The sequence below is a fragment of the Taudactylus pleione genome, unplaced genomic scaffold (assembly GCF_031769625.1).
Source record: "Taudactylus pleione unplaced genomic scaffold, aTauple2 ptg000854l, whole genome shotgun sequence".
Classification (NCBI taxonomy): domain Eukaryota; kingdom Metazoa; phylum Chordata; class Amphibia; order Anura; family Myobatrachidae; genus Taudactylus; species Taudactylus pleione.
The window spans coordinates 703,074-729,400 of record NW_028285256.1 but is presented as its reverse complement, the minus strand read 5'-3'; the positions used below and the strand labels follow the sequence as shown (position 1 = coordinate 729,400).

At 43.7% G+C, this 26,327-nt stretch overlaps 1 protein-coding gene across 1 annotated transcript in view; it reads right to left on the bottom strand.

The window, feature by feature from the left end:
• Nucleotides 1-19,225, bottom strand: part of RTN4RL2 (reticulon 4 receptor like 2) — an 87,485-nt gene extending 68,260 nt beyond the window's left edge. Inside the window, exons 1-2 of the mRNA XM_088458802.1 lie at nt 19,164-19,225; nt 11,222-11,718 (exon numbers count right to left, since the gene is read on the bottom strand). Of these exons, the coding sequence (XP_088314928.1) occupies nt 11,222-11,718; nt 19,164-19,194 (528 nt within the window). The 5' untranslated portion in view covers nt 19,195-19,225. The remainder of the gene's footprint in view (nt 1-11,221; nt 11,719-19,163) is intronic.
• Nucleotides 19,226-26,327: the final 7,102 nt, after the last annotated feature.

Genomic DNA, 26,327 nt, shown 5'->3' with positions numbered 1-26,327 from the left:
GGTCCCCGCCTCCATACCAAAAAACTACTATGGTATTTTGGGGTGTGTTTTATTTTTATTAAATCATAAATTAAGTGGCATTTCCAGGAGTAGAGCATTTTGTACCTGGTGAATGGGGTCATGTTGGTGGGGTCTGATGATATTCTGCAGCCAAACATTGAAGTTTCTGATGCAGTGATTTATATCTCCCCCTCTGTGTACTGGTAATACTTCTGAAAAAGTTACAGTGGTTGCCACCTGCTTTAGAACAGTCCCTAACTTCTTGAATTCATCTTTTACTGCCATGACTTCAGCATTGGCCAGGTCATTTGTCCCTTGGTGGACAATGACATCCACCTCTCCATCTTTTTCTTGCTGCCTTCACAATTCTCAGCATGCACTCTTTGGACCTCATTCAGAGTCGGTCATAAACGGCCGCTCGGTCGTACGCTTAACGACCGAGAAACTGAAATCGCATGGCTGGTTGGTCGCAACCAAAGTGAGCCCCATACGTGAACAATGCACCTCCTCTAGCTAGCGAGTGATAGCAGCTAGCGATCGAGTCAATCGTTGTCAGTCGCTGTATGTTAATTTTCTTCTGATGGTTGTGGCCGCTTGTGTTGTGTTGATGCCCACATATCATGTTTCCATGCTCTTTTGATCAGCTTGTTACCAGCTTTTATTTATAAATGTATTTATTCTTATTATTCACTAATGCAAACGCAACTGAATCAATTACAAGCCAATTAGCAGTGTTATTAGCTACAACAAACGATTATTAGCTGATTGCATTGTATGGCTCAGAACAGAAACATCAATCCTAACATCAGTAACATTTGATAGTATCGATTGTACTCTTAGGCTTGCGAGAGCATGCACCCAACCTCAAGCTGTACGATCAGCCAGGCCTCGAACCTGCTCGCAGAGTGATGTTGTACTACTTCCGGCCTTCTATGTTGGTCGTAGCAGGTAGTTTATGTACGCCCCTAAAACGCCCTCAAAACGCTGAGGCACGCCTGCGCTTTCAAACCACCACCCCCATCAACACCCACAAACGGCCTTTCATGTCAATCAACTATCGGAAGCCACTTCCTGCTCGTAAGCCGTATGCTCTAGAGCATTTTGGATTGCAAGGCCTCGTACGCACATGCGCACAACTAACCGTGCGCATGCGTGGTTTGGAAACATGGGATGCGTACGACCGACTCTGAATGAGGTCCTTTATCCCTTGGAGCTTACCTCTCTACTTCAGCAGTGTTTCCCAGATGTAATGGAACTCTAATAATGGAATCTTCCAAGTGAAGTGTAGTCCTTTTTGCAGATGTAATTTTCCTGTTCCTATTCCTTTTTCTATAGTCAGTGGAAGACCCCATATCTTCCTGTTCTGTATTGCCTATATTTGCTCTACCTTCCAGCCCTGCAAGAGCAGCATATGAGTTTTGCAGTGTCACAGCTTGTGGGAGGTGTCTGTGTCCCTCTGGAAATCTCTGCCTTTCAGAGCCCACAGTAGTCCAGGCAGTATGTTTCTGGGGACTCTCTGAGGCAGTGGTGTCTCAGATGCAGTGGCGTAACTAAGGGGGGTCGAGCAGGGCGTGTGGCCTGGGCACCATAGGACCGGCGGCGCATACCAATCTTAGTTAGCCAGTGTAGTGCCGACCGCAGTGAGTGTGGTCAGCACTACATATTATACACAGGATCAGCGCTAGGCTTCCCTGCGCCCAGCGCCGATCCTGTGCTGCACAGCTGAGCCCCTTCCTTTCCCCTGAGCGCTTACCCAATAGCGCCAGGTGGAGGGTGGAAGGCGATGTGTGTGTTAACCAGCAGCCAATGAGAGTCAGACAGACTCATTGGCTTCTGCTGCTGCTGCACACACATCGCCGTCGCGCGGCGGTGATGTGTGTGTTAAGCAGCAGCCAATGAGAGTCAGACAGACTCTCATTGGCTGCTGTGTCCACTGCAAAAGCGGGCTGGAGCTAACTCATGAGAGACATTACGTGCACTGATGCCGCTTCGGCGGTTCATACATCTGCCCCCATGAGACATATCAACGACCCTGGTGGAAGAGGTCATGTTGGAAAGTCTGTATCATCTCTGCACTTTACCAAACCAAATATAATACTTCTCCTAACATACAAAATAACAAAACTGTACCAGCATAGTGTACACATCTTCCTGTTAGCAAATCTTACATTGGTCTGTTTGTTTGTTTGTCTGTCAGGTTATACATTCGGACACCCCTGCACCAATTGGAATGAAACCAATGCAAGGTGGTACAGTTGGATCCTGGCCAGGTTTTAAGGGGGTTAGGGTCCTGGTCGGACCTCCCGTTGGTGTACACTGGGAAGAGCTTTGACCCGGGGACACTGGGCAGAACTTTGACCAGAGGAGCCTGTTCTGGGCCATCGACTGGATGGATTTGGGGGAAAACTTCACAAAGGGGTGGCAATTGGTCTGGGATGCCTAATGGAGCGGTTGGGGTCTCAGTCAGACCTCCTGTTGGTGTATGCTGGGCAAAACTTTAACCTGGGGAGCCTGTTCTGAGCCTTCCACTGGATGGATTTGGATGAAAATTTCACAGAGTGGTAACATTGGATCCCAGAAGACATACTAGGGGGTTGAGGTCCCGGTCGGACCTCCCGTTGGTGTGCGCTGGGCAGAACTTTGACCTGGGGATCCTATTCTGGGCCTTACACTGGATGGATATGGATAAAAACTTCACAGAGGGGTGGGCATTTGGTCTGGGATGCCTAATGGAGTGGTTGGGATCCCAGTCGGACCAAGTGCAGCAAGCAGATCTTTGAACCAGGGAACCTCTTCTGGGCCTTCAACTGGATGAATTTGGATGACATCAGATAATATGCATGCTGGTCCGACGGGCGATGTCACTGACGACGCGCAGCAGACCGCATTGTCAGCTGTATAGTGGGTACACAGTGGGCGATGTGGATGATATGTCGTCCGATCTGCCGGATCTGACGACATATAGTCTAGTGTGTACCCGGCTTAACATGGGAGGCTGCACCAACCAACAGTGGCCCCTCAAGCAGCTGCAACCCCTATTATCACGATAGTTCTGTCCCTTGGCAGAGAACATCCACAGAGAAAGGAAAAAAATACAGTTTATTGCAGTAATAGCTACACTATAAATTGCATCGATTTCAGAAAAAATTATTATACATCGTGATAAATTGTAAAATAAACACATATTGCAGGAACAATTACATGCTATATCTGTGAAATAATCATTATACACAGTGAGATGAACTCCCAGATGTCATGTATCATATATACTGTTCGATTTATCATGCCCTCTGTCGTATACATAGGTAAGTATTTATGCATACAGCATTTAATAACAGCATTTGAATACCTACCTCCTGGGACAGCTCTTCTAATCAGAGCTTACAAAGTTTCGACTTCCGGGTTCATGACCCAGGAGTCCTATTGGGCATGTGCGACCAACTGCTTGCGTAGGCTACGCAAGTGTAATCTTTAAGAGGACGGAGAGCAATCCCTCTACGGGGCTTTGTGCTTGAAGAAGTCCATAGGCATAAACAAGCACATAAGCTTTCCAGAAGCTCTGGAAAGTTTTGCTTTTCGGAACTTGCTTGCTGCATACCCGCACATCACACCCCCGTAGAATTATGTGGTGCTTGCAGTGGTGGCAGTCTGCAGCGGAGACTACTGTACCTCCAATATCTGCTTCGGACCATTTTAATACATATGGGGATCCATATGTATTGTGGTAAACCTCTGAAAATAGCAGTTTTTGGAGGTTTCACCACATTTGATTGACTGATACATCCCGCCCTGGGAATGTAACCTGCAGTAGATATTTTAACAGAAGTCAAATTCTTATGATTTTAGGGAATTGATTCCTGAGAGTGAAAAATTACAATATTGGTTTAAGGAACAAAGCTGGATGCATCACAACATGATTTTTCCATTGTAGCAAAATAAGAATTCTAAAAATGGCACAGAATATCAATCAATATACAGTAAAGGCAGGTAATATCTCAGCAGTTCCTGCATTCATTATTGCACAGTAAATTCACAAATTCAAAAAGTACAAATCACACAAATTTCATTGATTGTCCATGTGAACATTAAATGTAATCTTTCAATCCAGGAATAATCATACAGGTAAAATAAATAAAATACTACTCTACAATACAATGAGCTAAACTTAAAGAGTGTGATAAAAGTGAAATAAGCATGCAATTACATGCAATTCTAAAGAGAAGTATTTCTCTATATCCAATCTAATAACTGTATTGCTCTGAGTACAGCCATTACTTTTCCTAGGTATTATCTATGAATGCATTCAAAGCACAAGTACCAGGGAAACATTATACGGTTGGAAAAATACATCATTAAGTCCAATCTTTCACAAAAATATTAGATCCAATAGGTAAAATATATATATTTTTTACTCCAGGATAAGCAAGCAGTCTCTCTCTGGATCAGTATTACACCACTCAATTTAGTATATTCTATCCCAAAGTTAGCAAAACCCTTTCTGAATGTATCTAATGCACTGTATTAGCAATCACCGCCCTCTCTTAGAGCCAGGCGTAAAGTGATCGCAAGTGCGAATGTCTGTAGCAGCCATGTTTACACCTGAATGCTAATGCTATATCTTTATTGTCCCTAAAGAAAAGCATTACCCAATTTTCAGTAGACCACATAAACTGCTATGTCAGCCCTTTCTAGTGCCACCAAGATAATACCTCTTTGGGCTGCATGTGCATTTTTCCTGCTACTTAAATGACCTGTTCCATATTTTAAGACTTTGCTTGCTGGAAAAGAAACCTTTACCCCACTCATTTTATCAGACCAGTTCCCTTTTGGGCTTTCTGGGTAAGGTTCAGATCATACTAATTTAATAGTACACTATTTAACACTCCCACTGCCCCCAAAACTCTACTGCATACTTTAATCCCTGAACCCTCCTACAGACTTCAGCCCATTTGTTCTCAATTTTAAGGACATGGACCCAAATGAATCCAAATGACTGCTTCTCCTTTGTTTGGTGACCAGTAAAATGCCCTACAGGGACCAGTGCTAGACAAAGAATGGTAGAATATAACCTCTGCTCTGGTGAGAAAAGCACAAATAGGACAGCATTGACTTTTAATAAAGGGGCAGAAACGGGCATATTAAGATAGGATGGGGCCTGTGTGCAGTTTCCGACAGCGAACTGAGCGCAGCAGTATACTCTGTCTACTGCGCATGCTCTGGTCACTGGGGAACTGGCACGGCAGCCATTTTCCAGGTGATTTGTACAGTGATGCTATCACTGACGAGGAACTCCGGATAGGTAAGTATTGAATATATGGGTGCAGGGTGTGTGGTGTGCGTCCCCCCGGACCCAGGGTCAAGTGTGCACCGCACACCCTGCACGCATTATAGATACGCCCCTAGGCACCAATTAGTCTATTGTCCAATTTGATTTTAATAATTGTATTTGCAACCATAGGACAACATAACTGATGATCATCTAGGATTACTAAGAAGATGAGCCATCTAGACTTCATTACTAGGAATTCTAAGGCGGGGCACCTTCATAGTTGAGTCATAGTTGTCTGTCTATACTAAATAGCCAGTATATGCTATATGATCATAATTGTCAATGAGCTTTACTGCCACATTTAATCATTCCGTAATTATTTATCAGTGAAATTTAAAAGGATTCTAAACTTATTTTAGCTTGGTCCACATTCTTAGCAGATGGTACATCAATTCCAAGTTCAAACAGGCATGAAACCAGCTTAGCAGTGGCAGGAGACACAGGCTTTTCACATAAATGCCCAGAGTAGCAGGGGTGAGTATTTCTACTTCACTAAGTACTGCATAATGGAAATATATAGTTAATGTTAAGGTTAGGTGAAGCACCCGTCAATATAATTCAAAACTTTAACCTCAAATGTACAATCTTTCATTTGTCTACAGGGAATCCTATATGGACTTCACAAGATTACTCTCATTCTGTCAACAATAATATGTACAAAATGCTTTCTACTAAAGATGAGCATTTCAGTTTTGCTGAAAAGCGAACACACCCGAACTTTGGAGTTCTGAGTCAAATCAAATCCCGGCTCGGATCACTGTTGGGGTTCTGAGAAGAACAAAGTTCCAGCTCGGGTCTACCCGTAGTTCAGATCTCAGATCCAAAAAACAGATTGTGGGTTTTGAATTGCATGCAAACAGGTTACATGATTTTTAGCTGTTTTTATAAATTTTAAAGACATCCAAAACCGAACCAAAACACTTTTGGGTGGTTTTGCCAAAACCATAAACATAACATTTGCGGGTGGTTTTGCCAAAACCATATCGGCTGTACGAACTATATATTGCCAAATTTTTAGGGATGAGCGGGTTCGGTTCTCAGAGAACCGAACCCACCCAATTTCGGGGATCCGGGGCGATCCGAGCAAAGCTCGGATCTCCCTGCCTACCCCGGATACCTCATCGAGGCAAAACCTTGGATCCCACTGTCAGGTCGCATGGTTTTGTATTGAGCGGGCTTAACGCTAATTGGCTGAGAGAGCCGTCTGTCACGGCTCTCAGCCAATTAGTGTTAAGCCCATTTAATAAGCACACAGTCAGGAAGCAAAAGAAGATGGTGCCCGCCATCCCCCGCTGCCTGACACCACCGGCACCCCCACTGGCAGCATCCCCCGCTGCCGACACCACCACTGCCGACACTCCTGCCCTATGTGCTGAGGACACCGTAAGCGACCCCCACACTGAGGACACCACCAGCATCCCTGCACTGCCGACACTGTCAGCACACATGCACTGAGGACACTGCTGGCACCCCCGCTCTGCCGACACTCTGCATTGAGAACACCCCTGCATTGCTGACACAGTCAGCAAACCTGCACTAAAGACACCACTGGCACTACCGCCATCGCCGGTACCCTTCACTGAGGACACTGCCAGCACCGCAGCACTGCCATTCCATGTACTGAGGACACCGTCAGCAACCCCCACACTGCCAACACAGCCACCAAACCTGCACTAAAGACACCACTGGCACTGTTGACATCGCCGGTACCCTTCACTGAGGACACTGCCAGCACGGCAGCACTGCCATTCCATGTACTGAGGACACAGTCAGCAACCCCTGCACTGCCGACACAGCCAGCAAACCTGTACTAAAGACACCGCTGGCACCCCCGCTCTGCTGACATTGCCGATACCCTGTACTGAGGACACTGCCAGCACCACAGCACTGCCATTCCATGTACTGAGGACACCGTCAGCAATCCCGCTCTGCCGACACTGCTGTCACAGTAAGTGCACTATTGGTGTATCCAACCCACACTGTATAACACACTGTATCTGTGTTGGAAATTGGAAGCTGAACTGCCACATGTTAGTGCCGCTCACTGTGTTACTTAGCTTAGTCAGCCAGCTAGCTGGATGCAACCTTTTGGCCTTAACTAGATGAAAAAAATAATATTGTGAGGTGGTCAAAATTGATTGGAAATGACTGAAATAAATGTTATTGAGGTTATTAATACTGTAGGAACAAAAAAATGCCCATTTTATGTGATTTTAGCAGTTTTTTTATTTTATTAAGAAAAAATCCAGATCCAAAACCAAAACCCGAAAACAAAACACGGAGGTGAGGTTTTGGCAAAACCAATCCAAAAAAACAAACCAGGGGAGATCCAGATCCAAAACCAAAACACGGGGGTCGGCGCACATCTCTACTAATTTGTACCCAGCTTTATGCACAAACCCCAGCGGTTCTACAATAACTTCTTGGAACCTCACTTTTCCTCAATTAGTGATAAAGGGAAAATGAGTTCTGATTTATTTCATGACTGTAGCAGATACTGGCATGAGACTCTTTTCCTTCTGCTACTTGAAGGGTTTTATAAAGATTATGGGACATATTTATTAACACTTAATTGTGGGAAATCCTCTGAAAACAGCTATATTCAGAAGATTTCTGAATTGATTAAACATTCCTATTGAAGAAACTTTAAAGGTAGGGGTCATTTTGACAATTCTGCCGTTCTAGTTTTAAGTATCAGAGCCGTAGCAAGACTTTTTGGTGCCCTGTGCCATAAAGAGCATTGGCGCCCCCCTCATTTTTTAATGGGTCATAATGCACCCAAAAAAGGGCCATGGCTTCATAGGGAAGGGCCAGGGAAGAGATAGGAGAGACCAGGAGATGCTGGAGATGAAATAAGAGGAAGCTACAAGCAAGAATCATAATAAACAAAAATTTGACAGGCCCAAACAACGCCCCCTGACCTGTGGTGCCCTGTGCGATGGCACCGGCCGCACTACCCTAGCTACGGCCCTGTTAAGTATACCAATAATGTATGAAGGGGTGAACGGAGCACATATTGGAGATTATGAAATTGCAAAAATAACTCCCATAGTTTGTATGGAGGTTGCTAAATTGTGAAATGTACAGTACCAAGTTTTAAAAAGCTACACTTTTCAGATCTGGGCCCGATAGCTAACCATTGTAGGTTATGGGCTACATTTCTAAACAGAAGAGTCTCTCTACATTTATTGCCGCTTGCAGATACGGGACTGTCCCGTTATCCCACCGATGAGCTGCAGTGTCCCACGGTAAGGGGGGGTGAGTTGGGGGGAGCACACACCGCTGCTCTGCATTTCCCGTATTTTCAAACATAAAAGTTGGGAGTTATAGAATAAGAAAAAAGAAAAACACAACACAGGAAAGATGATGAACCCAATGATCGCACATGCACAGCAATAACAAAGGGACGGAACCCAAGATTACAGTGATCTCATAAGCATACATGCCTACTCTCCCGGGAATCGCAGGAGGCTCGCGATTTTTCGGGTAACCCCCCGCACCCCCAGAAAAGTGGGCATATCTCCCGCATCCCGTCCAGTTCCTAGTGAAGTGGGCAGGATGGGGAGATTTTACCTGGAACTTTCGGGTCTGTAGGGAAGGGACGGGACTAAATGGTGCAAATCGCATCATTTGGCCCTACCCCCTCCTCACGGACCCGCGAATCGCGGGGATTTTCTGTAAAGGGGGCAAATGTCTAATGCAGTCTATCGTCTGGTCCCACTCCCCCCGAAGATGAGAGCAGCAGGTCCCCTCCTGCTGCTCCCGGAAAGCTGCCGAGGAATGTCGGCAAGCATGCTCATAAGTGATCGCATTACGTTTATACATCTCAGGGATGGGCTCCTATTGGAGCCAGTGTCTCTGTATGTGTTTTGTGACACACCGTCACAATAATTAATTGCTGATTGCATGACGTGGTGAATAGAAAATTTAATTACCAGGTCTAAAATGCAAATCTAGAAGAATATGCCTCAATATGGTTGGTGTAGCATTTAAGTAATAGATAAAAGTATTTCAAGGGCGATCCTTGAGTTCTCAGTTTTTAACTATGCGACTTATGGAAGAGATCTTTTTCAGGCTGCTCTTGTTTTTTTTAAAACTGCAGGTTACAAGAATTGGACGCTTGTTTTGGAAACATATATATGATAATATTACCCCTTCACAAACTTCCTAATTTGTCAGTATATTTCTGTTATCCAAGCTAAGGTGTTGCTTACCAAAAATATAATTATTCTCTGTCTTTTGTCCTCAATATATGGCACAGCAAGGGGGGAAGAATGTTCCTCTCTTAGGGGAAGTAAAACTCACTGCAAGCCCTATGACTAGGATTGCCATGTAAATCTGGATGCATATGCTACCAAGGGGCCTATTCATTATGTTAAATATCAGGGGGTTGGGCGGCCGCTGATAATTGCATTCTGACTCGTCGAGAACGCCGCAGCAGTGTCTTTAGTAGATAGCTACTAAAGTAGCGGTAAAGTTAGCACTGCCGAGTCTGTCTCAGCAATGTTAGTGCAGTGTTAGTGCGCCTGCGTGAACTGGGGTTCACACAGGCGCAGAAAGCCCCAGCATCTGGCGGAAGGAGACAAACAGGGGCGTTTCGAATCCCTCTTCGCAACCCAGAGTGTGCGAACAAACAGTCAAGCAGTCAGAACATTTAGTCTTTTCGGAGATTGGGGACAGCAGGCCAGATCGGGGCTGAAAGGGAAGCAAGAGATATCTCCTGCGTTACCTTTATAATGAATGGCCCAGATACTTAATTTATACAAAAGTAGGAGAACATTTTCATTTTCACCCGCTTTTGTATAAATTAAGTGATGATGAATAGACCCATAAGCGTGAAAAACTACGTCAAACTAGTTAAGTTTCTTTTTATTTGAATGTCACCTCAAAGTTGCATGCACTGTAAGAAAACACTTATACTACCATATCAATGTGCAAGACTGCAGGATTGAAAGATATGTGGGAGCAAGGTATAAAAAATAAGAGGTAATCATGGATGTATTATAAAGGGGTAGGGAATGTGTATGTGATTGTTTTTACAACTTGGATTGTCACTGTCTATATTCGAACATGTCACCCTAATCTGGGAGTATATCACGTGTATAACAATATACAGGCTGATTTTGGGTGAGATGCAGCAAAGCAAAAAATGCAGTCAAACCCCCAAAAATGCAGTTTTCAGGGGTCTGACCGGATATCTCATATGCATCAAGCCCCGAAATGTTTTGATGTGGTGAGCAATGCCATCTTCAGATGGCGTTGCCCAATAGAAGCCTATGGACTTCTATTTGTGGCTTCCCCCCTGGAAGGGATCTAATCAAATCCCTCCCAGCACCAGCCACGGCTCGCATCCTTCTGCACATGCGCAGAAGGATGCCAGAGGGACTTCTGGGTCATAGAAGTCCCACACATGCAAAGGACAGGTCTTACCGAGAGAGCTGTCCTTTGCGTTTATCTTCATGCACACCGGCGTAATAAACACCGGCATGCACAGAAAGAGTGACGGGATGCATTGCATCCCGAAAGTGATTATTTATGCATCCCGTCCATTGTATTGGTTATGACAACTTACATTCAGTGCATAGATATTAAAGGCTATATTACAAAATTCTGAGGAGGGCGTAAAGCATAAAAGTGCAAGTATCTGTGCATGTGGATTAAAACTATTGCACTGCAGGCAGGGAAGTGTCTAAACTGAATTGCAGGGTAAACAGCTGTCCAGCATTTATGGGCTACATGTAACAGCAGCCCTGCATGCAAAAACTAAATAAATGTATTTGCACCCATTGTAATACAACATGATTTGTCCAGGTGCACAGTTACGTGCTTTTTTTTCTCTACTCCCAACTCAGAATCAGGCCCATATTTACAGTAGATCAATTTTAGTCTCACCGGCAGCCCCGTCAGGCGGTTGTGTTGTAAGTAGAGGTAGCGCAGAGAGTGGAGGCCACGAAAAAGGTCAGCTGGCAGCCTGTGGATATGACACTGATAGAGGTGCAGGGAGAGCAAAGAACTGAGGCCACTGAAGGTGTCCGGCTGGAGGGGTGGCAAATATGGATTCTTGCCTAGGTCCAACTCCTCAAGGTGCTCCAGGCCCTGGAATGTCCCAGGATGCAGGACAGAGATGCGATTAGAGAAAAGCCAAAGGATAGATGTGAAAGGAGAAAAGAGCCCAGGACTCAACTCCGAGATCTGGTTGTTCTGCAGGAAGACTCTGCGTGCCTGATTGGGCAGGGGTGAAGGAACGCGGGATAGGTTGTGGGATTGGCAGCTGGCTGTTGGGGGAGAGGGATAACACGTGCAAAGGGAAGGGCACGGGGAAAAGGAAAAAGGGTAAGAGAGTGAAAGGGGAAGGAGGAGGAAGAAACCAAGGAGGTACTGGAGGAAGCCTATGACAGCAAACGTAAGGCACCGGTGGGTAAAACACAAGTAATTCAAAATGATATGGAAGACAGATAAAGAAGGAAAAAAAGAAAGAAAAAATAGAGAACACAGATTAGTATGTTTCATCTGTAATATGACCATTTATTTATCAACAGCAATTTATACACTGTAAATCTCCTGGAAAGTACATTGCCGCAAACAGACATTTATTTATCAACAACAATTTATACACTGTAAATCTCCTGGAAAGTACATTGCCGCAAACAGAATAGCCACATTATAGTGTGATGACTGTATATGTAATTAGGCATGATGGGCAAAAATGGCTTCCCCAGGCCCACCATATCAGGGTCAACGATAGACTGGGGGTCTTAGGTAATAGACTGCGAATTGCAGCCACTATGGGAACTCCTGCGAGTCTTCACATATTTTTAAAGCGGCAATCATTTTCAAGGCAAAACCAAGCTGGTGTTGCTTTTAAAATGATTGCCGCTCTAAAAATACAGGAAGAATCGCAGGAGTTCCCGCAGCGGCTGCAAGGTGCACCCTATTAGATTAACAGGATGGGTACGGGATCCCGGCGGTCAGAATCCTGACACTGGCATCCTGACCAGGTTACAATCCTGAAGGCTCTAGGTAAGTAACCCTAACCTAACACCTAACCCTTCCTCCACGGTGCCTAAACCTAACCTCCCCCTAGTGCCTAAACCTAACCTTCCCATCTCCGCATCCTAAACATAACTCACCCCCCTTAGTGCCTAACCGTCCTGTTAACCCCGCTACTTATCTTCGGGATCCTGGTGGTCGTTATTGTAATAAGTGTCAGGATTCTGGCATTGGCATTCTGAACACCGGAATCCCCGCTATCGAGATTCTGAACATATCCCCACATAAACCCCTGGATTTGAGAAGCCCTAAAGTTGCTTCTACTACATTTCAGCCTCTTGGTATCCTTGTAAAAAATAATAATAACTGTGGCCTTGTAATATTAATTGTAGCCATAACATATCCCTAACATCAATCCAAGTCCTAAATCTGAGCCAAATTAAATGTTAATCCCACTAAACATTGGCCCAAAAACCTTAATTCCATCCTGACCATAACATTTCCCCTTGTTTTTTGTAAAGAGGAATAGGGGACCTTTAATGTGATTTTTGCCTATTCATTTCTCAAAGCCCCAGTTTTTCTGTGGGTGATTCACTCGTGTTAGGGTCATCTATGTTCGTTTTGCTGACAATTGAATAAAAATAATAGAGACAATTACTGTATTTTACAGACATGATAAAATAAACGGAGCAATAGAACTCACTTGAAATATAAGTCCCGAAAATGACATGTTTAGTATAGTTTAGAAGTAGAAAGTCAAATCTTAACTTTCCTCTATATTTTATGTACAGACTATTAATTGGCTGATAAATTAGAGATATCTTAGCCCCTATGCTATGTGTGTTACGTCAAAGGCTGCAACGCACAGTGGGCCTAAATCTTTTTAATTGGGGTAGTTGAAGGTTGAGTTACATATATATATATGAAAAAATATCCATGTGAAAATATTCTGTACACTTTAATAATATAGTTAAAAATAAGTGTAACTTGTAGAAAATGCAAAACGGGCAACTGAGCATGCTCACTTGTGGTATAACTTTACAGACTATAACTTTTTTTCCCCAGCCAGGGGCTATATTTACTAAAGGTCAATCTATTTACAATTGATGAAAATCGATCAACATCAATGTTGTATTTCTGGGGCTAAATCACACATTTACTAACAGACAATGGGCCTGATTCAGAGCCGTTCGCTATTTGCGGTCGTTCGTTCAAAAACAAGGGGTGGCTATTCAAATGATCCGTTCGCAAATTGCAGTCTGTTCACACCTCTAAGTCTGAACGAGCGAGCAAAACATACGCTCGTTTATTTGTTAAAAACGCCCCCTGGCCGCTCGCACCATACGTCATGTCCACTATTTATTAGATTAATCGAGTACATCGACCAGCGTATGAACTGTTCGCTATTCTTGTGGTTGGTTTTTGCTACCACAATCTTGCGAGCAGTTCTGGCTATAAAATAACCCAGTGACGTGGTCAATGACGCTGCTGTTTAAATTATGCACACCCATAAAACGCCCGTTTTGAACTTTAAGCACGCCTGCGTTCGGATCTCCACTCCCCATTTTCAAGCACCTTCCCCTGTTACCACCCACATACGCCTCATTCTGTCACTCAAAATAGCAGGCATTCGCTATATTGCGAGCACATGAATTTCGGCCGCACTGACTGGTTCGCGCATGCGTATAACGATCCGTACGCATGCGCAGATGTGCGAACATCGCTCGGAACGAGCGTACTGCCGCTAGCGAGTGGCTCTGAATGAGGGCCAATGTTTTATTTTTATTTATTTTTTAAGTATTAGTAAATGTGTGATTTAGCTTCAGAAACAAAACATCAATGTTGATCGATTTTAAATTATCAGAATTGACCTTTAGTAAAATAACATCCCTCCTCAGAATCTCTGTTGAAGTTCACTGACCAAATTCAGGCAGATAATTTCCTGCAGCTACTGTGATAACATATGTCCTTTCCTGCATTTTGTTTCCACAGCAGTCTGTGACAAGTCAAAGGGAACTGACGGCAGACAATGCCTGGTATGGTGAAAATATATGTTCAGAGGCATTGTGTATTATATAATACAGTAGACAATAGAAGGGTCTCTGCATTGTGTATCACAGGGTGGTTCTGCATTGCTTGGTAAGAGAGACTTGTTCATTGTGTAATAGACATTAGATCGGGCAGTGCATTGTACATTACAGGTGCTTCTATTGTGTAATAATGGGCATCATGGGTTGTATATTATATCATAGCCTTAAAGGAGGCGTGCATTGTGCCATTATTGGCATCAAAGTGGCCATTATGTTGTATAGTTCTTTTTTTACCTCTGACATGCAATCTACACATGCTTGTCTTTGGCTTGGTGTTTGGTTGTGTATTTGGTTTGGAGAATGTGAGTTTGCCTGTGGGATATATATTAATGCTTTATTTTTTTGCTCTGTATTGCAGAACACATGTACGATGTATTTTCCATTTGTTATACATACTCATATTTCAAGTTTATATTGTTCCAGGGAATTCATTTATCCAGATCCTTCCATATGGCCAAGCTTACAAAGTAAATTGATCAATTGTTTTTATAGATGATTTCATGGGGCATTACAGGTACCAGAGGTAAGAAGCATTTCATATTAGGGCCCGTATTCAATTTGAGGCGAAAAGCCGGAATCATTTCGCCAGGCGGAAAAGCATCGCCGTATTCAATTTGAAAGACTTTCCGCCTAGGTGGAAAGTCAATGCAAGGTAATAGGAGAAAAAGTTTTGCCTATGAATAGCAGGCGGAAAAAAGTGCAGAATTGGGGTTTTGGGGTGCAACGTTGCGGGAACCCCCGTGCAGCCTTCAGACAGTCCCCCAAAGGTAACCTGCATCAAACTTAAGGATACCCCAAAAAATCACTTTGAATTTGGGGGTGAAAAAAAAAATGTTGGGGAACAAAGTTAAAAACTAGTGAACTTGACTCTGGGGGGGTCCCCAAGTATGCCCCATGTGTTTTTTTCATTGCAGGGGCTTGCGCAAGGTGAATTTTTCACAATTTTTTTCAACTTAACTTTAGAAACTTTTAAATATGCTGGCCCCCATTTTCACGTACCCCAAATTTGCTGGGATAAGTTATTTTCTCCCAAAAATACTCCTGAATACTATTCTGCACCACTTATACAAAAACGCTATTTAGCAGCTATTGAGCCCGTTTAAAAACACCAATACCTTCAGCAAGCCAAATCGGGGGATACCATAGGGAACCCCCATGTCAGAGCATCTTTTGGGGGGTGTCAGGCTGATTTCCCCAAATGTGACAGTACTTTCCGCCTGTTCAAGTTTAGCCAGGTCCCGTTTTCGCGTACTTCAAATTGAATACGTGGACAAAACACGCGATGTGGGCGAAAAGTCCGGGAGGCGGAAAAGTATCGCGGGTCCGCTCAAATTGAATACAGCTCTAGATTGGGTATTAGGAGGTCTATTTGTCATAGCAAAAAGCCACAAACAAGATGTCTAGAGCTTCTTTATCGAAGCCCACGCTGGTGAAAACCATTGCCATTCTTTCGGTTGCTAAGACTATTTGTCATGGTTATTGCAAGCCATGATTGCCACCATGGAAAACTGCTTTTTATTAAAATAAACTTTTGTTTCTTTTCAAAAATGTTTTTCTTATTAAATTGAAAACTGGGAGTTGAGGTGGGCTTCCAGTTCTGGTGCAACTGTGGGAGCCAATAAGCTGGCTCAATCATGCAATCCTTGATACTTAACTGGCCTGGCAAAGTGGTAAGATTTCCAGTCAGTGTCGCTGGGGAGTTTATTTATTTTATTTTTTTTAATTAACAGCCGGAAAGATTTTTTTTTTTGCTGTGATGATGGTCTTAATAAATATACAGGATATAAGAAACTAAACTGATGAGCAGCTGCACTACTCAGGGCCTGTGTGGGTTCGGCTAGTGCCATGTGTGTACACTTCCTACACTAACAGCCAATAAAAAAACATTTGTGCTTATTTATAAGAAATTTTAGGTAAAACACAATTTTATATATACACATGCTGTGCAGTTTTCTTAAAAATAAAATAGTTTAGCTCCCCCTCCTGGTAAAATCCTATGTTGGCCTCCGAGAGCGAGAATGAGACACATTGACTGCTGTGGTCACATCAGATGACACCACCTCATTCCCTAATGCGACTGTTTCAGAACTGCCCGATGGCATCTCCACAGTCTCCTCCCCCCACCTTGGCCATAGAAGGGCAATTCTAACAGGATTACCCAACTACAGCAGCCAGAAGACAATCTTCCTGCAGCCTCACTGTGATGGTTGGTGATCCTAACAGGATTGTCCACCATCCAGGCAGCAATGAAGTAGGGATGGCTATCGGTGGGTTAACCATCAATGGTCACCAGGGCGGGACTGGCCATCTGGCACTTCTGGCAAATTTCAGAAGGGCTGATGGCATGATAAGCCGGTCTGGTCTGAAACCCGGCCAAGCAGTTCCGCCTCCTAGTGCACTGCTTGGCCCGGGATACTGAAAGATGTGGGCGTGCCGCAAGGCCAGGCCCCCATGCCTCACGGCATGCCCCAGTTAGCTTTAAACTACTTAAGAGCCCCAGTCAGTCCCTGATGGTCACAATCGAAGGTATCATTGGTGGTTAACCTCGATAGTATGAAACCATCAACTTGGGAGCCATGCACAGTTTCACCCACCGTTGTTCATCCCTGATCTATTACATATGGGGCAGCAGGCCAAACAGAGGTGGGTGGGACTCTGTGGTTCACATCAGGGGGCGAGCTAGGCTCTGTGTCTCTGTGTCCCACTGCCAGGGAGAAAGAAAAAAAAAAACATTGCAGGGCTCTGTGCCATGGGATCTCCGACATTGATGTTAAGACCACCACAATCGGTATTAACCATCGATGGCCATCCCTACAATGTAGTCCTGCAAGTAGAAGAGAATCTATGTCTTCACTGTTTCAACAGTTAATAAAAAAGAGTTTACTGTGTCAACTTTTATGTGTACAATTTAGAATAATGGATATAAAACCAGAAAAACAGTTACAAGTTGTTAGCACTTTGAAATGTTATTTAAAGCACTGCAAACCTGTGTGTATCTAGCAAATAAACGCATGGGTATTTTTTTCATATTTTGATCAAAACATTTTAGCTTGCAGCCCTTCATCAAGGAACCTCACAAGTCCCTACACTAGCATAAATTGCAGTGCAATGTACACACCTCTAAGGTGCAAATGGTAACATAATATTACACTGAACCAGGTTTAAACAGCTATTATTTACATAATTTCAAACTTAAAAAATCAACAGCTTTGGGGACATAGGCCCTCATTCAGAGCCGCTCGTTAGCGGCAGTACGCTCGTTCCGAGCGATGTTTGCACATCTGCGCATGCGTACGCTTTTTAGTACGCATGCGCGAACCAGTCAGTGCGGCCGAAAATCCTTTGTACGCTATATAGCGAGTGCCTGCTATTTTGAGTGACAGAATGAGGCGTATGTGGGTGGTAACAGGGGAAGGTGCTTGAAAATGGGGAGTGGAGATCCGAACGCAGGCGTGCTTAAAGGTCAAAACGGGCGTTTTATGGGTGTGTATATTTAAAACAGCAGCGTCATTGACCACGTCACTGGGTTATTTTATAGCCAGAACTGCACGCAAATTTGTGGTAGCAAACACCAACCACAAGAATAGCGAGCAGTTCATACGCTGGTCGATGTACTCGATTAATCTAATAAATAGCGGACATGACGTAGGATGCGTGCGGCCAGGGGGCGTTTTTAACAAATAAACGAGCGTATGTTTTGCTCGTTCGTTCAGACTTAGAGGTGTGAACACACTGCAATGTGCGTACGGATCATTTAAATAGCCACCCCTTGTTTTTAAACGAACGACCGCAAATAGCGTCCGGCTCTGAATGAGGGCCATAGTTACCTGGTACACAGTTATCATGTACTGTATACCAAATACATAATACCTATGTTTTTCAGTAAATTTACTGGAAGTGTTAATATTAGAGAGCAATCAAGAATGTTACACACTATGACAGTTTAAGCTACATTTACCATGCACCTGAATAGTATTTTTACTGCATAAGGTGACTGCATTGTTCTCTGGATATTACCAATTATTTTTTTCATAACATGTTATAATTGCATAAAGAAAGGCGTAAGAGAATTACATTTTTATGAAAATTGCCAGTATAAATAATATTAACTGTTTAATAATCCTGTTGTAGGATACTATTACTGATTTTTAGGGAAAACTGTTATATTAACTCCAATTGCAGAGAATCACTATGTATTTGTGCTGTAACTTTGAATTGAGAGACCTTCTATTCCGAGTTGCTGGAACTCGATCCAGTGACATGAAATATTTACCAGCGGGTTGGCGATATCTCCTCTTCCTCTCCCTTCTCACCTTTACATTTCTCCACACACTTTTACCCCTCTAGCCCTTCACTGTACCACCCCCACACCCCCTTACTCTTCTCTATTAGACTAGATACCCTTCACCAGATTTAGTGTGCATTTGTCTTTCTCATATATTGCTCAGAATTTTGCTTTTGCCCCTCTAACACTTTATTTAACCCATTTGTTTTCCATACAGTGTTTAAAAAAACAAACAAACAAAATATCAGATTAAGTCTCTTTTTGCCCTGTACATACTTATCCATCTCCCATGACCACTACTGTACATTTCTGTTAGAGATCTGCATTATGTACTATCCTGGCATTGCACAGTATTGCAGCTATTATTCTGTATATCACACTTGGCAATGACATCCACTCTCACGTTCTCGTTACTATCATGTATCATTTAATTTCTCCATGTTCAAAGTGCATCAAGCATATCTCTTACCTCGCAGGGTTGTCTCGCACTCTTTTCGCATCCTTGTCTCTGGAGTGACTGAGAAGTGCCCGGTAAGATGAGATGGATATGACAGCAACAGGAATGAGGGAGGAGACAGTATCTGAAAGAGCAGGGAGCTCACAATGCATCTGTACTGTTAAGCTTATTTTAATGTGGTGTACCACTGTATATGTATGCACTGCATCTATGTTCCAGTGATGATTGCTATTTATACAGCTATATCAGATATCCTATCAAAGTGACAGTACTAAAGCTATTGTGTGAGTCTGTGAATGTACTGTATAGGGTTTTCCTCATTTTAGGATAATACAGGTTGACTCAATATATAAAGTCTTTAAACAACTAAATATAAAAGTTCCAAAATTATAGTGTTTGTCACTTTGGGCCTGATTCAGAGATGGACGCTATTTGCATTGCTGCAGTGTCTTTGGACGCTGCGACATCAGCAGTGGAAAGAGCTCATGCCGACATGACAGATCAGAGCGCTGTTTTCGAAGACACAGCATCGGATCACCATCGGCCATCTGAGTAAGCCTAAGGCAACTGAGAATGGGTGTTTTATCTCTGTAGCTGCGGCCAATAACTCTGCATCAGAAGACGTAGGCAATGGCCTCAGCACTTCCACAAAATGGAGACGACATGCCTCCATTTTGGGAGTAGTGAAGAAAATAGCAGTGGATGGAGACGGCACTACATTATAGCAAGCCTTGACAGGTGGCCAACCCTGTACAGCTAAAAGCTAATAATAATAATTTATTATTACAGTACTGTGCCTGATTCATCTCAGATCACAACTGCAACAGCGTACGCAGATTGGACGATGGTGCACACTGAGCATGCATATGCACCGCACTGTGTGTGCGCAGGTCTGTATTGCGATCTTACTGCGATCACATACGCAGATACAAAGCCATAGCTGTGAGTGACTGGACGTCGGCATTTGGGGGTGGTGACTGGGGAGTGAAGAAACACAGGCGTGCCTGTCCATTTGGATGCAGTTTCATGGGCGTGCACAGGGCCGAAACTAGGATATCTGTCACCCGGTGCAAAGCAGCAATTTTGCGCCCCCTCCCTTCCTTTACCTGGATTTTGTCCTTGCTCCTCCATAAGGCAGTGCACTACTCAGACGTCCCTGGTATAGTGACTTACAATATTCCACACACCATAATGCCCATTACACATTATGCCACACTGTAATGCCTATTACCAAAGTGCCACTTACATATTTGCCTGACACCATTTTATGCCCCACAGTAAGGCTTCTAATTACTTTAAAATTACCTGCTCGTTGTCAGGGGTTTTATGCTCATTACCATTTCCATGCTCGTTGCCAGGGGTTTCAGGTTTCATGCTCGTGGCCAGGGGTTACATGCTTGTTGCCATGGGGTTTATGCTCGTTGCCAGGGGATTTAACAGGAGAAGATGCAGCTTTCAGCATCTTCTCCCGGCAGCGCCAGTGTTCTCTGCACTTCTGGGAACGCTGTGTGGATTGCGCTGGTCTAACAAACACTAGAGGTCCAGTAGGACCTCTAGCATCTGTCTTCTCCTTGGCGGCAGCCATTTTTGGATGGCCATTTTCTGAATCTGCAGCCCCCAAGCCACCGCAAGTCAGGTTTTTTTCACCCCCTGCATTCCGGCACCCGCTGCACGTGCACCTCTAGCTCCCCCCCTAGTTGCGGCCCTGGCGTGCATAAATTAGCCACTGTGACGGCATTCGCAGCTTGAGTACTCACTGGGTGCGACGAGAGTTGCAATTTCTGAGACATGTTAGACCAGGGTCCGATGTTATATGTATACGCAGGATTGCAAGGTCGATTGGATGTGCGCAAGTGGTAGTGGATGTCTCTATGCCAGGTGAGCAGTTGCAAACATTAACATATTTTCGCAGAACTGAGTGCGTAATCGCAGCTGTGATCACAATAGCGATCCGTAGTGAATCAGACCCACTGTACCTCAATTTTGCTTTTGAAAGTTCAGTCACACGAGTAGGGTCTGAGAATGTGGCCCAGCAATAGGAGAAAGATGATAAAGATGGTAATGCCGAGTAATGTACAATATACTGTAAAACTGCCATATCAACATTACAGTATAATATTGCACTGTATACTGCAGTGGTTCCCAAACTTTCTTGAATCCCATTGCCCTAGAGTATCAACATTTTTAGCATGGCAACCTTATGTCAAAGGTTTCTTATTGAGATATTTTGAAAAAATTATTTACCTGTCATCCTTAGGTTCAGTTAAGTGATTGTGGACAGGGTTGTGATTCTGTTTGTCCACATATTTTATGATTGCCAACCACTAGCTCTGGTTTTGCCTATCACATGGACAACAAATAATTTGATTTGGTCCTGAACCACCAACTCATGGCACCCCTGCAAGTGTCCTGCAGCACCCCAGGGTGTCACAGCACCCAGTTTGGGAACCACTGGTATACTGTAACATAAAATGGTTCTGGCTTTTTCTGTTTAAATATTACAACAGATACTGTATAAAACCAATTAAATGCCAACTGTACAGTATACAGTATGCTGTTATGGACACACTACTAAACAGTTCTTGACTTACTTTACAATTATGCAGCAGTATGTACAGTATGTTTCTTTGTTTTGTTCAATTAGACTCTGATCACCTTGTCAGAGATGAGGACAGAGGAGATGGAGGAGGGGGCTTAAGGTAATGCAGTGGTAAATACTGTAACAGTTATACAGTATAAATTGTACAGTAGTTAAACATTACTGTAATGTAATGTTTAACTACAGTTTGTGTCTCCAGATATGCCAACAGCTGGAGACTTATCTGAACCAGTGGCTACCGGCTCGAACATCCAACCACAGAAAAAAACTTCTGCAAAATCAAATATTGGAAAACCACTTAAAAGATACAATGAGGGGCAAGAGGAACACGCTGGAGGCGGTCACCAGAGTCCAAAGTTGATGTATGAAAGAAGACCACTCTAAAACTAAGGATGACAAAGGATCGTGGATGAGGCTGCGGAGGGGATCTAAAAGACGGCCATCTTGATGCGCCGTCCACCGGACATCTGAGTTGCTGAAAGAGACACCTAGATCTTGTCCAAACATTACAAAAGGTTAACCGAACTTAAAGAGAATCTAGAACAAGAGAAAGAAGTGCTTGCACAGCTTCAGCCTTTTTCCAGGAAACCTAGACAAAAGGATTTGAACAAAAGGAGAGAAATAACCATTGCAGAATAATAGTGACAGTCACCAATCTCTTTTGTGTTATTCTTTTTGTTATGATTTTCTTCTACAGGATCTTTTTTTGTTTTGACAGCGAAGTGGAACAGCCTGGATGTGTGTCTGATAGAGCTGTTGTGAGATATAGATGGGGAGGTACCCAAGATGACCTCACTTAACTTATAAATAAGGAAAAGGTTAATAAATCAAAGGAGTATTGATAAACAAATGAAGAACATATCTGGTTATGGGAATATGGGATATTTGAGTGTTACAATAGAGGTACCAGTGGGAAGAGTACTGCCTAAGTATTGTGAAATAGTTATACAGAAAAAAGTAAGTTTTGAACAGATGAGGGTGCTTGCAATCGGTAGCTCTGTGGGTATATTGTGTACAATTTGGGGATATTCTGTGTATTAAATTAACTGTATTTGTTGTATATAATGTCTGTAGACCCATTTCTTAGGAGTTTACACATGTAATGTTTATATGTCCTCGTCCCTCAAATTGGTTTCGTCCCCTCACACTTTACAACTGTATACTGTAAAACTAAGGAAATTTAGCATGGGTTACTCTTCAGCAGAACCCTCAGGCTCTATCAAGGTCTAGCCACAGGACAAAGGAGAAGCTCCTGACCTATCTGATGTTGAGTATACACAGATCTTTACCTGTATCCAATGACTTTATTCCCAGTGGACTATTTGAATGTTAGCCTTTAAATTGTACCACACTGACCACAATACGTTCACTATTGAAGCCTTTAGTTGATATCAACCACACTTGTGCTTTGTGTTTTGGCATCACTCTTTACATTGAACTTGCAAAGAAACCTTATTGGACTTTTGAACTCCATTTATGTTGTTCAGACTTCACAATTATTTTATTTTAATTGTTTGAATTAGAGATGTGCAGTTCGGGTTTCCATAAATCCGAATCCACCTGAATTTCGTGAATCTGGACAGATCCGAGTCGTGGTTCTAAACTCCTGAGGAGATCCAGATAAATCTGAATCGCTGTACTGATCTTCTAGCGGTTCTGAGTTCAGATTTTAAATCTGAATTTCGTGTTTTGGATTGCAAAAATTGCATGATTTTAGCTGTTTTTAAAAACATAATTTAAAAAATAAAATCCACATCCTAAATCAAAACAACACTTGAGGATGGTTTTGATAAGTTCAGTAATAGAGCTGTATCATACCCCCCTTTTACCCAATTAATTAACTAACAAAAGTTGGGTCAAATTCACGTTGTTCCTAACCCACAAATAAATGAGGCCATGTAAGAGTATTGAATGCTTTGTGACTGTCCAAGCTTAAAAGCATGCAACAGCAGCTATTGATGTGCATACAGCCTTCATTGAATTATGGCTATGGACAAACTCCATATGGTAAGAAAGAAGAATCTCAAGTCTCATTGCTGTTTTATTGGAGATAATATTGAAATCTGTATTAGAGAGAAATTGGTCCATTCTATTTATAGAGATCTTTACCAGGGAATCGGTATGAAATACCAACAGTCGGGATCCATGCTGTCAGAATCCCGATGCCGGGATCTCGACAGGGTTAACATACCGACACTTGTTGGTATGCAAGCCCTAATCCTCTCCCTACCCTAACTCACCCTCTTTGGTGCCTAACCCTAACCTCTCCTCCTAGTGCCTAAACCTAACCCTCCCCCTTATTGCCTAACCCTCCCCCTAGTGCCTAACTCCTAAAGGAATCAGTATGACATACCGCCGGACGTAAGCCCGGCAGATGAAGATTCCGACGGTGCCTGGTAAGTATCCTAACCCTCCCTCTCCCCCATAACCCTCCCTTAGGGGTGCCTAACCCTAACCTCCCCCCAGTGGTGCCTACATCTAACCCCTTCTCTTCGTACCCTAAACATAACCCGCCCAGGGGGGTGCCTAACCTCCCCCCGGGGGTGCCTGACCCTAACCCCCCCTTCCTCTATCCTAATCCTAACCCTCCCGGGGGGGGTGCCTCACCCTAAATCCCCCCAGGTGTCCCTAAATCCACCCGGCTTACCTACGATCGGTATGCCGGGCGTTGGGATTTCGGCGTGGGGCTGATGATAGGCATCGGTATTTAGATGCCTATCATTAGTCCCATGCCAGGATTTCACAGTCGGGAAGTCCTGACTACATACCCCCCTAATCCCAACCCTCCCCTTCAACCCCATTACTTACCTTCGGCATCCCAGCGGTCAGGATGCCAGCACCGGAATTCTGGTCGGCGTCGGTATTCTGGCGCTGGCATTGTAAGCATCGGCATCCTGACTGCCGGGACGCCGAACGCATACCCTAGGTTCAATAATGAATGTCATGAATAAAGAATAGGAGTAATTATCTTTATGAATTTTTATTCAGTAATGAATGTCATGAATAAAGAATAGGAGTAATTATCTTTATGAATTTTATTTTATGATTCTATTCCAATATTTACAATATTTCTAATAAAGTTGGTGTTAGGTCTAGTTGTAAAAGCTTGAAATACAGTCCATCAAAATCATTGGGACCTGCAGTTTTGTGTCGTAATAACTAAGAAATAGTGTCCGTCAACTCTGTTTCCGTGATACCTGTAGATAAGATATCTCTATAGGCCTCAGTGACTTTGGGCAAATTAGTCTCCTTAAAAATTAATGAGGAGCATTGGGTTCTGATTCAGAGTTGTGCACTATTGCTCCTGCAGCTGCAATTTTTGCCGCTGAGACTTATACTGAGACACCCACTGGAGCCATCGCTGCTGTCCACAACTGCGTACACATACGCAGCATTTGTCACAGATCATGCAAACTGTCACAGCGTACCGGATCCTGGCATCTACCTACTGGGTCTGGAAGCACTGGTGTTCTACAGGGGCAGCGGGCGGGTGGTTCCCAGCTCCCGCTGCTTCAATATCCGACTGGCTGCCCTGCTCTGCAGCCGCCCGGGGCATGTTGTGTGGGGTCCTGGCGGCTTGTTCCCTCTTCTTCCGGTATTAAATATTCTTAAAGGGCCAGGCACGCCGTGGGTGACGTCACATGGACGCCATATTCAAGTCTTCTATATAAGGAGGTTCCTGAGGACACTCTGGTGCCAGAGTATAGGCTCCAAACTTTAGTCAGCGTTCCTCTATCCATGATTATTCCTGCTCGTTATTGACCTTGGCTTGTCTGTGTACTGATTGCATCTCCTCCCTGGTACTGCTATTGGTATTCTGGTTCTGACCTTGGCTTCATTCCTGACCTTGATATTGTCCGATTCCTGGTACATCTTGTCACTGGTTCTGCCTTTCAACTATGTTTGTACACCTCTTTATCCAGAGTACGCCAGCACCTGTATTAGGAAATCACGTCTGAGGGCCGTGACCTGCATGTCAGATGCAGCTACGTACAAACCTCCTTGCGGGGGTCCTTGGTGAATACTGCCGCCATGTTTGACTCCGCACCTCAGTATGAGGTCTCGCCAATCCCGAAATACAGGTTAGCATCCACTACCTATCCATGAGTTGTAACACAAACAATGACTATTTAAGTGAGTCTATGGTCACTCAGAATGGCCACCGTAACTGAGGCACCGGAGCCAAGTTGGCTGCATACTGGTTCACATTTGGTGTCCTAGGCAAAATTTTGACTGGTGCCCCCTAACAACTTCCCATACCGAGCCGAACAGCCCCTCAGGAAAAAACAGACGGTACTCCTTAGTAAGTGCTGTCGACTTCTTAAGACCCATCTGTCTTTTCATTAGGACATGTTCTGATTAAAAAACAAATGGGTCTTGAAACGTCAACAGCACCTATGTGATTTGTGACAATATATCACTTTTTTACAACTACTGAGGAGTGCCGCCTGTTTTGTTTCCCGAGGGGCTGTTCAGCTCGGTAAAGGAATTTGTTTATTAGTAGTAGCCGGAAGGGTAGCAGCAGAGTCCTGGAATGCCCCTAGGCATTTCAGATGCTCTAGGCATTTGCTTATAAT